This window comes from Enhydra lutris, unplaced genomic scaffold, assembly GCF_002288905.1.
Source record: "Enhydra lutris kenyoni isolate GAN:26980312 unplaced genomic scaffold, ASM228890v2 scaffoldscaffold5, whole genome shotgun sequence".
Classification (NCBI taxonomy): domain Eukaryota; kingdom Metazoa; phylum Chordata; class Mammalia; order Carnivora; family Mustelidae; genus Enhydra; species Enhydra lutris.
This window is the reverse complement of record NW_019154089.1, coordinates 53599463-53614391: the sequence shown is the minus strand read 5'-3', so window position 1 is coordinate 53614391 and position 14929 is coordinate 53599463. Positions and strand designations below refer to the sequence as shown.

At 44.0% G+C, this 14929-nt stretch overlaps 1 protein-coding gene across 2 annotated transcripts in view; it reads right to left on the bottom strand.

Moving 5' to 3' along the window:
• LOC111141061 (myotubularin related protein 12) overlaps positions 1 to 14929 on the bottom strand; it is a 71976-nt gene that overhangs the window by 35766 nt on the left and 21281 nt on the right. For both annotated transcript variants that reach the window (XM_022493388.1, XM_022493389.1), the window contains exons 2-6: positions 7738 to 7798; positions 4979 to 5121; positions 3356 to 3428; positions 2462 to 2592; positions 434 to 527 (exon numbers count right to left, since the gene is read on the bottom strand). In XM_022493388.1, coding sequence (XP_022349096.1) covers positions 434 to 527; positions 2462 to 2592; positions 3356 to 3428; positions 4979 to 5121; positions 7738 to 7798 — 502 coding nt within the window. The remainder of the gene's footprint in view (positions 1 to 433; positions 528 to 2461; positions 2593 to 3355; positions 3429 to 4978; positions 5122 to 7737; positions 7799 to 14929) is intronic.

Below are 14929 nucleotides of genomic sequence, written 5' to 3'. Positions count from 1 at the left end.
ACCTTAAAGATAAATTAGAGCAACAAAGATCACAGGGAAAAAAAACAAAAACTTTTTTTTTTTTTTAAAGTAACTTGAATGACTTACACAAGCAAGAGGCAATCAATTGCTAGGAAAGAGGAAGAAGAAACTCATGGATGAGGTTTTTTTTTTTTTTTTTTTTTTTAAGATTTATTTATTTATTTGACAGACAGAGATCACAAGTAGGCAGAGAGGCAGGCAGAGAGAGGAAGGAAAGCAGGCTCCTGCCGAGCAGAGAGCCTGATGTGGGGCTCGATCCCAGGATCCTGCGATCATGACCTGAGCTGAAGGCAGAGGCTTTAACCCACTGAGCCACCCAGGCACCCCTCATGGATAAGCTCTTGTCTGCTAGTTTCAGGTAGGAATTTAAAGGGTGTGCCCACCTGCAAATAAGAACCCAGAAGACACTCACCTGTACTGTTTTGTGTAGCAGCTGCATAGGAAAACAGAAATAATCTTTTAAGCAGTTTAGGAGCCTGGGTATGATGAATTATGCCACTGACAATCTAGAAAAGAACCAAACAATGGGTAGAGTCATGCTTTTGGCAGATAAACACTGAGTTGTGTAGGTTTTCAGTCACGCTAATAGGCTCCTACGGGCAGCATATAAACTCTGAGGTCTTTATATTATGATACTATCTTTTGGAATAACGCCAAGTAAACAGAATGTTAACAATTCTGTCTGGTTTTCTAAGAGCTTTGAATTTCTAGGGAAAGTTTAAAAATTTTATTTACTTATTTATTTGAAAAACAGAAAGAGAACAGGGAAAGGCACGGAGAGGGAGGGGAGAGAACCCCCGACTCTGCGCCAAGCACAGAGCCTGAGGCAGTGCTTGATCCCATGACCCTGAGACCATGACCTGAAACCAAGAGTTGGGATGCTCAATGACTAAGCCACCCCGGGGCCCCTGAATTTCTAGGGAAATTTAAAAAAAAATTTTTTTTTTTTTAAATTTATCCATTCATTTGAGAGAGTGAGAGCACATGCTGGGGGGCATGGGAGGAGGGAGAGGGGGAGAGAGAGTATTAAGGAGACTCAGTATGGAGACTGACGTGGGGCTCGATCTTATGACCCTGAGATCATGATCTGAGCCAAAGTCAAGATGAGGTGCCCAACCAACTGAGCCACCCTGGCACCCCTGATTTCTATGGAAAAAAAAAAATTTTTTTTAAAGATTTTATTTAAAAAAATTTTTAAAAATAAAAGATTTTATTTATTTGACAGAGAGAGAGATCACAAGCAGGCAGAGAGGCAGACAGAGAGAGAGGGAGAAGCAGGCTCCCCGCTGAGCAGACAGCCCAACGCGGGGCCCGATCCCAGGACCCCGAGACCATGACCCAAGCTGAAGGCAGAGGCTTGACTCACTGAGGGACCCAGGCGCTCCTCCCAGGGAAATTTTTAAAACATAGTCTCATTTCTCAATAGCAAGGTGCTACAAAAACTTAAGTGCCACATTCAGATACTCTAAAAAATCTGACACGTGTGACATAGAGCTAATATCAGACAATAGCCAAGACACTTAGCTATTCTGATCCACTTGTGGCCTTTAAGATCTTCTTCTAGAAAATCAGAATGAGAAATCAGTCCATTGTGCTTTTTGTTTCAAGTTTCCAAACAAAAGTATGTTTGGACAGATAACTAAAATCATCGTTCAAATGAAGTTTCTGGCTTCTCAGGGACTTTCCCTACATCCACCACTCTTTCCCTGCTCAGAATAGACACGGGAGTCATGTTTATTTTTCTAAGTGAGCCACCACACTGCCTGAACGAAAACCAGGGAATTACCCGTAACTGTATAACTCAACTGAAGCCAGAACGACAGGGAAGCTGGCCCTCTGCACGGTTCATTCCCCAGACGGGTTTACCAGGACAGTGGCAAGTTTTAGACCTTCGATACCTCCGTAAGAGAAACCGTAGAAGTTACAGGGACCACTGTAAGCAGTTCATCCAGTTAAAAATTCTGATTTGCTCCAGCAACCAGATTAAGTTTCCTTAGTGTCCAAAATCCCAGGCCTCATTTAGTAACTTGGCTTTGCCCATCTACCCCATGCACCTCTTCCTCCTTCCACACACTTCTATTTCCCAGATATGAACTCCCTCCAGGAGTTGGGGGTCTCTGCTAGTACTTTTTGGAAACGCTGTCAGATGTCAGAGAAGCTGCTTGCCTCCTGCCCCCGGTTCACCACGCCCCACTCTTCAGAGGACCCAGGAGAAAGACCATTCCGAACTCTAGGATTAAAGGCAGCGTGTGCCACATAATACACAAGCATGCTTCACCAAATTCTCTCTCAGTTCTACTCAAAGCCTGTGATTATAAACCAATTTCAGCTTTACAGAGTGAAATGCTCCCCCTCCATTTCATGCAATATAAGCAAAAAGTAAGAGTCAGTGGTGACACGTGATGGCAAAGAAAACCTCCAAATGCATGTAACTAGTTACCCTTTTGACTTCCTCTTCTTTTGTGTACCTCAGACCAAAGTGGAACACACGTAGGTCTTTACAGTGGATGATGAGTTTCTCAGGATATTTCTTCAGTTGTCCAAAGAGAGGCTTCTTTTTCTCATCAAATACTACACACCAATGATGAAATCAGAAAGAGAAATCATGTTGTAAGGCAAAAAGTTAGTGCTGAGGAAACAAGGCAGACTAGTCACACCTCTCAAGAGCAAGAGGAAAGGTGCTGCCTTCAATGTAACCGCCAGCAGGGGCCCCGGCTCTCTGACAATGGGCAGCGTTCTTCCTTCCTCTGGACAAGCTCAAAATGGACTGACTCCAGAAGCTAAGATTACAAAAGATGGAAGGGGTTCAGGAGAAACACGCTGTCAGGACAGTCAAGTCCTGGGTTTATGGCCAGGGGCCCCTCCGGGCATTCCTCTCCCTGCCCCAGAATTTGGACCGCACAGCACTTACTGGGGTTGGGATCATGATAAATGGCTACTGAGTGACTTATGAAAAAGCCCTTACTGCAAAAATATAGAAGCAAAAGCAGAGAGGCTTGACCCTTAGCAGAAAAGACTCAGTACAGTGAGTGCAACAAACCTTTGTCAGATTAGTCTTTAGAGTAAAACCTACACACCTAACACAGCCACGGTATGATCTGCCTATAATGGCACTGCAGAGCACTGGAACAGGTTCCAAATTCAAGTGCAAGCTCCTGCAGCTGGGTGGCCCCAAAGTGGCCACTTTGTATCTCAATTTTCTCATCCATAAAACAGATTTAAACAAAATAAATATGTAAAGAAACTTTAGTCAACTGTAAAGGACCGTAGAAATATTATCATTACCAGCTCTACTTTCAAAGGCTGGCAACACCCCAGGGGAAAAGATACTTACCTCCATAAATCTGATCAACGCAGTGGAGTGTGATGTCATTTTCCCCTATAACCTTATTCTTAAATTGGGTTTCCTAAAAGATACAAAAGGAAACAACTGTGACTCCTTTCTATGCCCTATTAAACATTTATAGGCAGAGCAAATCACCATTTTCCAAACTACACGTTAGTAAAAACAGAGAGGGGGTAAAGAAATGGGTGAAGGTGGTCAAAAGGGACTAAGTGCTGGTTATGATAAAGAAATCAAGGGATGTAATGTAGAGCCTTGTGATTATAGTTAATAAAACTGCATTGTATATTTTAAAGTTGCTAAGAAAGATCATCTCATCATAAGGAAAAAAACTTCATGAGATAAGAGATGTTAACTAAACCTATTCTGGTAATCATTATGCAATATATACAGGTATCAAATCATTATGTTATACTCCTTAAAATAATATGATGTTATATGTTAATTATATCTCAATACAACCATGGGGGAAATTGAGTATATCCTCTAAAAAACAAACAGGGCAGGGCGCCTGGGTGGCTCAGTGGGTTAAAGCCTCTGCCTTCAGCTCAGGTCGTGATCCCAGGGTCCTGGGATTGAGCCCCACATCGGGCTCTCTGCTCAGCGGCAAGCCTGCTTCCCCCCCTCACTCTGCCTGCCTCTCTGCCTACTTGTGATCTCTGTCTGTCAAATAAATAAATAAAATCTTAAAAAAACAAAAAACAAAAAACAGGGAAATGGAGCCAGCCACATTCTCTAGGAAAGAGATGATGAGTATGCAAGGAGAGCTGGTAAGCACTTTTTTTTTTTCAAACCCAGGCATGACATGCCATTCCTGGGCTGCTCCCAGGCAAACCAGCCATGCCACAATCACTTGGAGAAGTTAAGACTTCTCTACCAGTTACCCTTTTGCAAACTGGTGAGTGACAGCTACATGAAGCCAGGTTTAGGAAGAAAACACTGAAAGATTCAAGTTTCTGTGAATGCTGTCTGTATTTGGGCAGGACGAGGAGCCAAGCCACTAGAGCAGATGGCAGCACGGAAGACCACACTCCAAAGGCAGAAAGGGGGCCCAAGCCAGCTGGCTTTGCATCAGCAAACCGCGCTCCCCGAGTGGTGTAGGCCACCCTCTCCCTCACGCCACTTGCCCATTCTTTGTAAGTAGGGATGAGTCTTACAAGGACACTGCAACTCGGGGCAAAGTAAACCCAAGTTCAAGTGCTGCATTCAGCATCAGTTTCATAACCGAACTCAGTTCCTGAATTTGAGGGACAGCTCAGTATACAGAAAACATGGGGAACTAGTATATCTGGGGAGATGTGATTCCCATGAGGGATACATATTGTGCTGAAATACAGAAAAGAAGAACAAGTTGATGGTGTCAACCTATGAAGTCAGATGCAAGCCAGCATGACATGACTCAAGGCACTGGAGGGAAATTTTAGAATGGTCCCGCCACCGAAAAGAGATCCCAGAGGATAGACAGCCAAGCAGTGGCGAGGACTTCTGTCCTTTGTGTTTAATGTGTCATGTAGGGAGCGTGGGGTAGAGCCACTGAGGAGCTGGGGGGAAAAGACAATGGGGCCACAACTGCCCTGCTCCCCTCCAACTCAGCCAAATGCAGCTCATACGTACATCGTTATCCAACGCAGATTCGTCATCACCCAAGAAAGCGATCTTAAAGTCTGTGCAGACAAGCTTCCCATAGATCCCACGCTGACAGGAATCTTCCTGGACATACTTCAGCACCGTGCTGGCTTCACAGAGCAGCTGTTCACCTGATCGAAACCAAAACAAGTCCCCCTGAGAGTCCTCAGGGCACATACGGTATGCAAACAGTAACAGCCTCCCCAGCTCTGGTCACGGGAAAGACAAACACAGGACACGCGGTAGCCCTTCAGACTCTACCCTTCCCGGCACAGCAGGAGCTACAAACCAGAGGCAAGAAGGTGAAACCGAGCGGGGACTCCTGAGAAGTGAAACCAAAATGGCTCAGAGACACCTTCACACAGGGCACTGTCCCACCCTCTTGCTGTGAGTAAGGAAAGTGTCCAATATGCGGGAACAATCTCAGCTACACTTGCAAGCACAGACCTCAGTGCTCCCATTACTTGGACCCAGGCAGGCGTTACCCAGGAGTGATGCCCTCCACGCGTGAAATTAGCAGCACTCTAGAGCTCGGGCCTGATTTGTGGGGAGCATGGGCCATCGTGGGGCGCATCCCTGGCCTCAGGGCCTGCAGGCGGCTTCCTCAGACACCGAGGTGCAGCATGACCACATGCATTCCGGCTCCACAGACAAGGATGGGAGGAAAACGGAGGTCAGAGGGTTGTGGGAAAAAAAATGGTTTCCTCTCTTTCTTCACTGAAGGTGTTTCCTCTCAGTGTGTCACCTTTCCTGCTGCATCTGCAGGCGGCCCGTCTGCTCGAGCCGCTGTATTTCCTGGAGATACAGAGGACTTTACAGTCAAGAAGATTGGGATTTTGGGATACATAAGCTGCTCCCTAGAAGCAGAGAAGCTTATGAGGGCTGGCTGTCTGGACAAGAGCAGAAAAAGGAGAAGGATATTGAAAGACATAAAAACCAAGTGCAAATATTCTGTAACAAAAAAGAAAAGGACTGTTCTTCTCTTTCAACACAACCCTCTCCCCTTAGAATCGCCCTCTGGATATTATCTCCAATGTCTCTGAATGTACTTTTTGGCTCAAAATTCACTTGGTCTAATTTTCAACATAAAAATAAAGAAGAGGGCGCCTGGGTGGCTCAGCTTGTTAAGCGACTGCCTTCGGCTCAGGTCATGGTCCCAGGGTCCTGGGACTGAGTCTCGCATCTGGCTCCCAGCTCCATGGGGAGCCTGCTTCTCCCTCTGACCTTCTCCCTTCTCATGCTCTCTCTCACTCTATCTCAAATAAATAAAGTCTTTAAAAAAATAAAAAATAAAGAAGAGTTTCAGACACTGAGACAATCAGGGAGGCAAATTATGGTATATCTTTCCATCTCCCAAGGGGTTAATTACTAAGGAAATAGGGGAAGGTGGCTCAGTCGCTAGGTCAGCCTCTAGAGGGACCACAGAGCTCAGAGAAAACAATGAATCGGGGCCTGGTCAGAGTTTAAAATAGCTCAGAAAAAGTGCCTCAACTAGTTCAAGGTGGAAGATATGTGAACATGGTTTCCTGTGCTTTCAACTCTTAGCGCGAAACAGCTTTTAATAGTGTCTCCCCAAGACCAGGCAACCTGGGGTCAGGCCATGGCCATGTGCTGGCGACTAGACCCGGGCACGCAGCGGCTAATGCCACACCCCCTGGCGGCTCTGCAGGCCTGCGTGCTGCGCCATCGCGATCCGCTTGCGAGCAGAGACAGTCTCCAGTCGCGGGAGGCAGGAACTGGAAAAAATCCCAGTCTAGTCTGGGAATGGAGTCGCACATCAAGTAATCCAGAGGAGGAGAGAATGTGCGTAAAAATGAGAGTTTCAGGATCTATGACCCAAGAAACGGAAGGACAATGTGGTATGTGGACTAAGGTTCAGGACATCATTAGTAAAAGCAAAACAAAACAAAAAACACCTTTGAAACTCAGAAAAAAATTTTTTTTCCAAGTTTCAGGATCCCAATATATTTACCAAACAAGGCGGATCAGTCAGAAACTCGTGCATGTTCATATCCTCTCAATAAACATTAGTACCAGAATGAGGCCTCTATTGCTTTGGGAAAATATACCTAAAAAGTCTAATGGGAAAAAATCTATTGGGATTAGAATAAAGAAAATGGAAGAAGAACCAAATTCACAGCCCCTGGGACAGCCCCACGTTGAGTAAAGCTTAACTTCAGGTATACAGTCCCTCTTCCATCTCAAAAATATCCAGCCAATTCAGACTCTCAGTGATGATCACGGGGCAAAGCCCTTAGTAAGCCCCAGAAACCACCTGACTCTGGTGCTCAGACGCGAGGCAGAGACCATGGGGAGGGAGCGCCCGCCCACGCTTGCCCAGGGAGGCCTTGCGGGCTGTGCGAGTCCAGGGCAGCTACAGGCCGCAGGAAGAGCGCAGGGAATATAAGGCACCAGAATTTTCCCGAGCGCGGACCAGAATACTAGATGCATCCAAGTATAGCCACCTGAGAACAATGTAATTTGCTAGTGAAGGAAAAATTTCCCAGGCTTATTTTCATCAGCTTGGGTGTGGGGGGAAACAAGAAAAATTCTTGGCAGATGCTGTAATACTCAGACCTAGGTATGTAGTGACTAAACTAAAGACCTTGACATTTTTGTCCAGCTCATCCCTATTATACAATCTCTGGATGAAAACAAAGGAGCTTATATATAGCAATACTAGGGATGACATAATTTATCACTGGCTTTGAGTTGCACGTGAGGTCTGAAGCTAACAGGACCGTTACCTGGCAACAAGTGAAGAGTTACTTCCTTCTCTGTTACTTCCTTCTCGTTTGTGTGAATTTCCTAAAAGAGAAGAACAAATGGTAATATTTTTCTTTGCTTAAGGGCTCAAAATGAATAACGTAAAGTCATACTTTCACAATACACACTAAAACATCATATACCCTCAGGAGTTTTTTGTTTTTTTGACAAGCTTTTTAAAAATGTATTTTTAACTAAAGGAAGACAGAAAATTCCAGGAAATTAGTTCAATGTACTAAACTAGTTAGGACTGACAACTATTAGTTATCCCCACTGGAGGGGCAGGGATGGGCCCTATCTAAAAGAATAAATGTCACACAGAAAGTAAGGCGGCTCCAACACAGTCAGAAAGGGAATGGGAGACATTCCAGAGCATGACTCCCTTCTTCCTCCAGGGAGAACCAAGGATCAAAAACAAAAGATGATTGCGTGTTCTTGAGAGAAAATGGACATATGTAAAGCTTGAAGATAAGAATAGGAAAACAGGAATGTGTCAAGTCAATACTGATCCATCTACTCTCTAGCATACCTAGACACAGTAAATATAGATGGGAAAACATTCCAAATTACCTAAAACCCCAAGGAAGTGCAATGGGATATAATCAGTTCTAATAAGGAATCAAGGCCAGGTTCTTTGTCACTGTTTCTCAGTGAAAAGATCTTCAAATGCCTTCATGTTGGATTCACTGTTTGGGGGGTTTTCAAAGATAATTAGCAATCGTTAATGAATTAGTGGAACAAGGCAAAGGTCATACATGGGTGCTGACGTAACAAAAAGAGAGGCCTGGTGGGCCTCCTAAGGCAATCTACCACACCATCTATTAAGTAGTCTTCCAAAATATCTATCCTCAACTGGCCTGGGTTTCTATATCAATCTACCAATTTATAAGAAACACCGGGACAGAGAAACATGTTAAATGATACCATGGGGTTGCAGCTAGCCAAATCCCTACTGTGGAAAATTCTACATGACACAACCAGCTCTTTTAACAAATAAAATCAGATTTTGTTTTTTCTTTGGCATGAGGCTCTAGGTGGTAGCAGTTTCCTGAAGTTGTGAATTCAGACTGAAATACTGAACACTGAAATCTTGAAGCTTAAGAAGAAAATCATAGCTGTTTCAGAGAACCCATTATTTAAAAAAAGATTTTTATTTCAGATAAAGACAGAGTATGAGCACAAGCAGGGAGAAGGGCAGAGGGAGAGGCAGACACCCCACTGAGTGCGGGGGAGCTCCACTGGGGGTGGGGGCTGAATCCCAGGACTCTGAGATCACGACCGGAGCCAAAGTCAGGCACTTCATTGAGTCAGCCAGCCAGGTGCCCCTCAGAGAACCCATTTGGAGCATGCTGTATTTTAGAGATCCTTACAGTTCACATCTCAAAAGACGCCAATAAATCAGGTCCTTCTGAAGAAGCAGTGCCTCTAGATTTGGGGAGTGTCACGTCATCTGGGGATCTTGTTACCTCTGCAGGTACTCAAGCCTCATCACAAGTGTAAGGAATCAGAGTGCTAGGGATCCAGCTGGGCCCTTGGTTTTGCAAAAAGATCCCCAGAGGACTTTGATGCATTACTCTACGTTGTGCATCCTGCATACATAAATGCTCTGAGTGTTTTGCTTATTTGGAAATTCTCATGGAACTTTCATCGTCTGCCATTGGCACGGCACTAAATTAAAGCACAATTATTCTTGACAGATCTGTCATCTTTCTCTAAGGAGATAGGAAAACTATTCATTAAATTCACTCAGCTGTTTGAAAACTAGTGATCATCTTGACTAGTGCTTGGAATTCAGTTCAAACACTGCAGCCAGCTTGGAGAGGACTAGCCCGACTACTATGTCTGTGCAAGTAGAATCTTCTAATGATAAAGAATTTATACTACTTACAACTACCTGTATCAATTTTTGAAATGGTTAGTAGAATTCTTTCTTTACATTCTATAAACAAAACAATCAGGAGAAACCTTTTAGGATTCTGTCCTACCGAAAACTCCCTTTCCCCAAACAACTATTCTCTGCTCCCCCCAAGTTCCTGGAGTGAACCACTGCTTCGCCATCAAATGCCTGGGAAGCAGACAGTGGTCCCTTGAAGAGTTAATCATTTTATGTCCCCAATTAATTTGGCTGAAAGTCTAAGAAGTTAACCAAGCTGGCTACTTAAACTACAACCTTGTAAATTTGGTCACGAGTATGGTAAAGCAGAAAAGGCTGTTCTGTGGGCGCCTGGGTGGCTCAGTGGGTTAAGCTTCTGCCTTCAGCTCAGGTCATGATCCCAGGGTCCTGGAATTGAGCCCCGCATCGGGCTCTCTGCTCAGTAGAGAGCCTGCTTCTCTGCCAACATGTGATCTCTCTCTCTCAAATAAACAAATAAAAAATCTTTAAAAGAAAGAAAGAGAGAGAGAGAGAAAGGAAGAAAGAAAGAAAGAAAAGGCTGTTCTGCAGAGAACGAGAATCGTGAGAAGGTTATGTGGAAAGAAAAGCTCCCTTAACCACGGCCTGCACTCTCACGGTCCCAGGTTCCACTGAGGCCCAGCCACACCTTTGCCCCACAGCTCCATGAACCACACCTGCATCCTTACAATAAATCCTTTTGTTCACCTACCTTAGTTACATGGCTTCTGATTGTCACTAAGGGAATTACTGACTTAGGTCAACCGCATTAACAATACAGAAAACATCAATGACTAGAATCACGTATTATAATATGTCAATGTACAATATATCCAGGGCTATAGGATTAGGACCCCTGTCATAGCTGCTACCTCACAAGAAAGAATGGCAGCCAAGAATGAAATGCCACAACTAGCATCTACAGCCTCAGCGTGTAGGTTCTAGATAGAGCAAGGATGTATGAAGCCTCCAACCATAAAGCCTCGTAGTCACTTCTAAACGAAGTCATAAATGTATTTGTATACACATACACATTTATACACACACACACACACACACACACACACACACACACATTTTAAGCAGAGGATGCTAGGCTTCTAAAGGTAACTGAGGTTGTTCATGGGAAGAAAGAAGAGATTTCTAAGACACAAAGGTAATTTAAATGAATCCTACCAAGTGCTAGGTAAACAGGAGTCTGCAGTCCAGGGGGAGAACAGACAACATTAACACTCTTGGACAATGCATGATGGATGCTATGAATAAAGGTATTGATGTGGGGGTCCAGGAGCACAAAAGAGGGGGCCTAACTTCCCAAAAGAAGGAGGAGTTGGGAGAGGGGAGACTGTTCAAACAAGTGCTTCTAGTGCTTCTCCAAATGCCCTCAATGCTTCTAGGCAAGTGGCTCCTAAGGAATGTGCAAGAGTTCAAGGGACGGTCAAGTAGAGAGAAGAGATGCAAAGACACAGATGCAAGTAATTCTGTAAGAGATGAGAAAGATGGTGGGGTGAGTGGTGGGTTTTAGGCAATTCTAAGGAGTTTGGGCTTTAGTCCAAGGGTAGTGAGGAGCCCATGTAGGATTTTAAACAGCGCAGTGAGTTAAGCACATAGCATTTACTATCTCTGATACAGGTCTTTCAGGAAAAATCGCAGGACTAAATGAGGAACCCTTTGTATGGTTCTAGCCTACAAAGATATCAAAGGGACCTTGGGCAAGTGCCTGGCCTCAGTGTCCCCATCTAAAAGAATGGAATTAAGAGCCCTACTCCCTGCCTTGCAAGATAATGCCCAAGACACCTATGCAAGGTCAAAATCATGACAGTGATGTGAGCCTGAGCATGCGTGTCCGGAAAGGAAGCCGGGTCCTTGTTGGCTTTCCCTCACAAGAAACAAAAAGGAAAGACTCCTCCAACAGACCCGCTCTCTCCATTCCAGAACACTGTCACAACAAGCAACCGAATTCTCAGAGGGATGAGTATCAACCCACTAGAACATTTCCTGAAAGAAAAAGGGAAAAGGCTGGAGACCTTTTCCCAGTCATCATCATCTTTGTCAAATGCCCCAAAAGCTCAATACACATTTTTCATTTTAAATGTACTGACTCCTCTACTTCCTTAGAATAATGTTAAATACATTTGGATGGTGGCAACAAGTTGCTGACCAATAACAGGTGTGAGGGAGAAAAGGGAAAACACACAGAGCAGCTAGCTAAGTCACTGAGAAGCCACATACTCGAAGTGTGTGGGAATTTCAGCTTCGGAGAGGGATGACAGAAACACCACCAAGATTCCTCACGGGGCTCAACTTCCTACTAAAACTGCCACGATCCCTCAAACTGCCCTCAGAGCTCCGACTGTGTAAGGAGAGGTCAGAAAAACACAGTAAGATCACACTGCTGCTGAAAAGCCAGCACCCAAGAAAAATCATCAAATGCCACTAATGCCTAACGCCACACTATCAAATGTGATCCCCTGCCTCAAATGCCACTAAAGAATTCTAACAAAACTTTATTCATCCACAACACAGTTCAGAGAGCAACCTCATCTACTTTGAGGCCTATAGAAAATCATGAAGACAAAAGGATTTCGGAGCAGTAAACACAGATGTGTCCAAGCCTGTGCATGGCCATCAAAGCCCTCCTCAGACTGTCAGGCTCAGCCTTCATTTCAACTGCACGCTTTCACTGTAATGATAGTAACAGCCAACTAACACTTACTAAGCTGCTACTATGTGCCAAGTAAGCGGTCTTCCTTAGTATCTCATTAATCTGCACTACTCTAGCAGTGGTATTGTCTCCATTTTAAAGATGAAGAAAGGCTTAAAGAGGTTCTGGAACTTTCCTTTTATAGGAAATAAATCACTAATCCAGGGTACAGTCCAATCCCTAACGAGCTCCAGAAGTCACATTCTTCCCTGCTAAGTATTAGTTCTAACAAATACGGTCTCTGGTTTCCTACTACAAAAGGGAAAATGGTTGTGATACCCACTGCCTGTAGTAGGAAACCAGTCTCTTATTACAAAACTGATTAGGACAAATTAGGAGAATTCCCTTAGGAGAACTGTACTTCACTGTACAAGGATCTGCCACATCCAGGACAAAAGCATGTGAAAGCCAAAGTCAGCCAACACTCCTGAGAATCTGAGAGGCTGAAAAGCAGCCTGGTTTTCATTCCACTGGTTCTTAAAAAGTAAATTCTCTAGTTTCTTACCAAGTTCACATTTAAGTTGCACATATTCTCAAAAGTGTGACAGACCTAAGGCACCTCAGGAAAGGCAAAAAACGGGCCCTACCAGAAAGCGATTGACCTTGAAAAGAGTGGGGGGCTCTGGAGGGTGACTCTACAATGAAGCTCTCACAAACCAGAATGTTTACAGATGCCAAAATGCTTCACATCCACCCTTCACTGTTTATTAGGGCTTTGAGTCAAAAACTGATTGTTATTCTCAGTTTTTATTTAATTTCATCCAGCCAGAAGGGCTAATTCCAAGAGCCAACGTCCCTAAAGGTTCCAAAACACAATTTCTTTCAATCACATTTGGCACCAAAGTGCGAAAAAGACACACCACAGACATTTTATTTCCTGCAAGTCGCTCTACTGCTCTCAAATGGATATTTAATACACTTGTTTTCTCTGCTAAAATAGAAAATCTGAGGGGGCAAATGTATTTGTAGCCACATATTAGGTGGGAATCTATGTGCATCTTAGGGTGAAATCTACCTTTTTTACAGCAGAAAGCTGTATTTTTAATACAGCAGAATACTAATAAATTTTGTTTTCCCCCTTGTTTCTCCAAACTTCTCTCAGTGGAGGCACTAACATCAAAAAGAATACAGAAATGGGGCCACAGATCAAATCCAGCTCTGCTCTACAGACATGACCTTGGGAGTGTCATTTCGCCTTGCTGAGCTTTCACTTGCTCCTATGGAAATGGAAATAATACTACCTAATACGAGGCTTGAAGGAAAATGTATGCAAACGCCTGGCACACTTGTTCAGGAAATGGGAGTTATCACTGTTGGTCGTAACAGTATCTGTGCTTCTTGACTGCTTTCATTCTCTTGTCCTTTCTTCTGAGTAAACAAAGAATTCAAATATTCTAGAGTTACAGTTATTCAAGATTCTGTCACAAGAGTAAGAAAAATTTCTACTTCTCTCTCAGTCCTATTTCCCACATTAAACTAAATTGAATCTACTCTGAATTCTTTTCTGTGGATCAGAAGCTCCTGCAGTTAGTGACACCCAAGGTGGCCCTGATTCCGTAAGACAGAGTATACAGGAATATCTGAAGCAAAAGAAAAAGAAATGGCATTTTTCACTTGATAGGATTTGTTATGGGGTGCCTGGGTGGCTCGGTCGTTAGGCATCTGCCTTGGGCTCAGGTCATGATCTCAACGTCCTGGGCTCCCTGCTCCATGGGAAGCCTGCTTCTCCCTCTCCCACTCCCCCTGCTTGTGTTCCTCTCTCGCTGTCTCTGTCAAATAAAAATAAAATCTTAAAAAAAAAAAAAAAGAATTTGTTTCTAGAAGCCCACAATGAGTTAGAAATGGTCATTTTATGTTTTATCTCCTGCAACACAAAGTACTTTGAACCCACTGCAAGACCCAGAGAGTAGACTAATGGCTTCTTTACAAGAACACCACATTTGGGGCGCCTGGGTGCCTCAGTGGGTTAAGCCTCTGCCTTCAGCTCAGGTCATGATCTCAGGGTCCTGGGATCGAGCTCCACATCAGGCTCTCTGCTCAGCAGGGAGCCTGCTTTCCCCTCTCTCTCTGCCTCTCTGCCTACTTGTGGTCTCTGTCTGTCAAATAAATAAATAAAATATTAAAAAAAAAAAAAAAGAGAGAGAGAACACCGCATTTGAGGAAGGGACTTCTCCAACACGCCGTACAAAAAGTAAAGCTTTCTCCATAGCTGATTTTTTTTTAAAGATTTTATTATATTTTATTTGACACAAAGAGAGAGATCACAAGTAGGCAGAGAGGCAGGCAGAGAGAGAGGGGGAAGCAGGCTCCCCGTCAAGCAGAGAGCCTGATGCAGGGCTCAATCCCAGGACCCCGAGATCATGACCCAAGCCGAAGGCAGAGGCCCAACCCACTGAGCCACCCACGCACCCCACCATAGTTGATTCTCTTGAGAGTAAATTGTTGAAAGCTGGTAACAAATTGAGAATAAAACCTATGTAAGTGCTTAAGCAGTAGAATTTAAGGAGCTACCTGTAGGCAAACATCACTAATATCTAACCTTTCTCTGGTTAATACTTCAAAATAATTATAAATTATA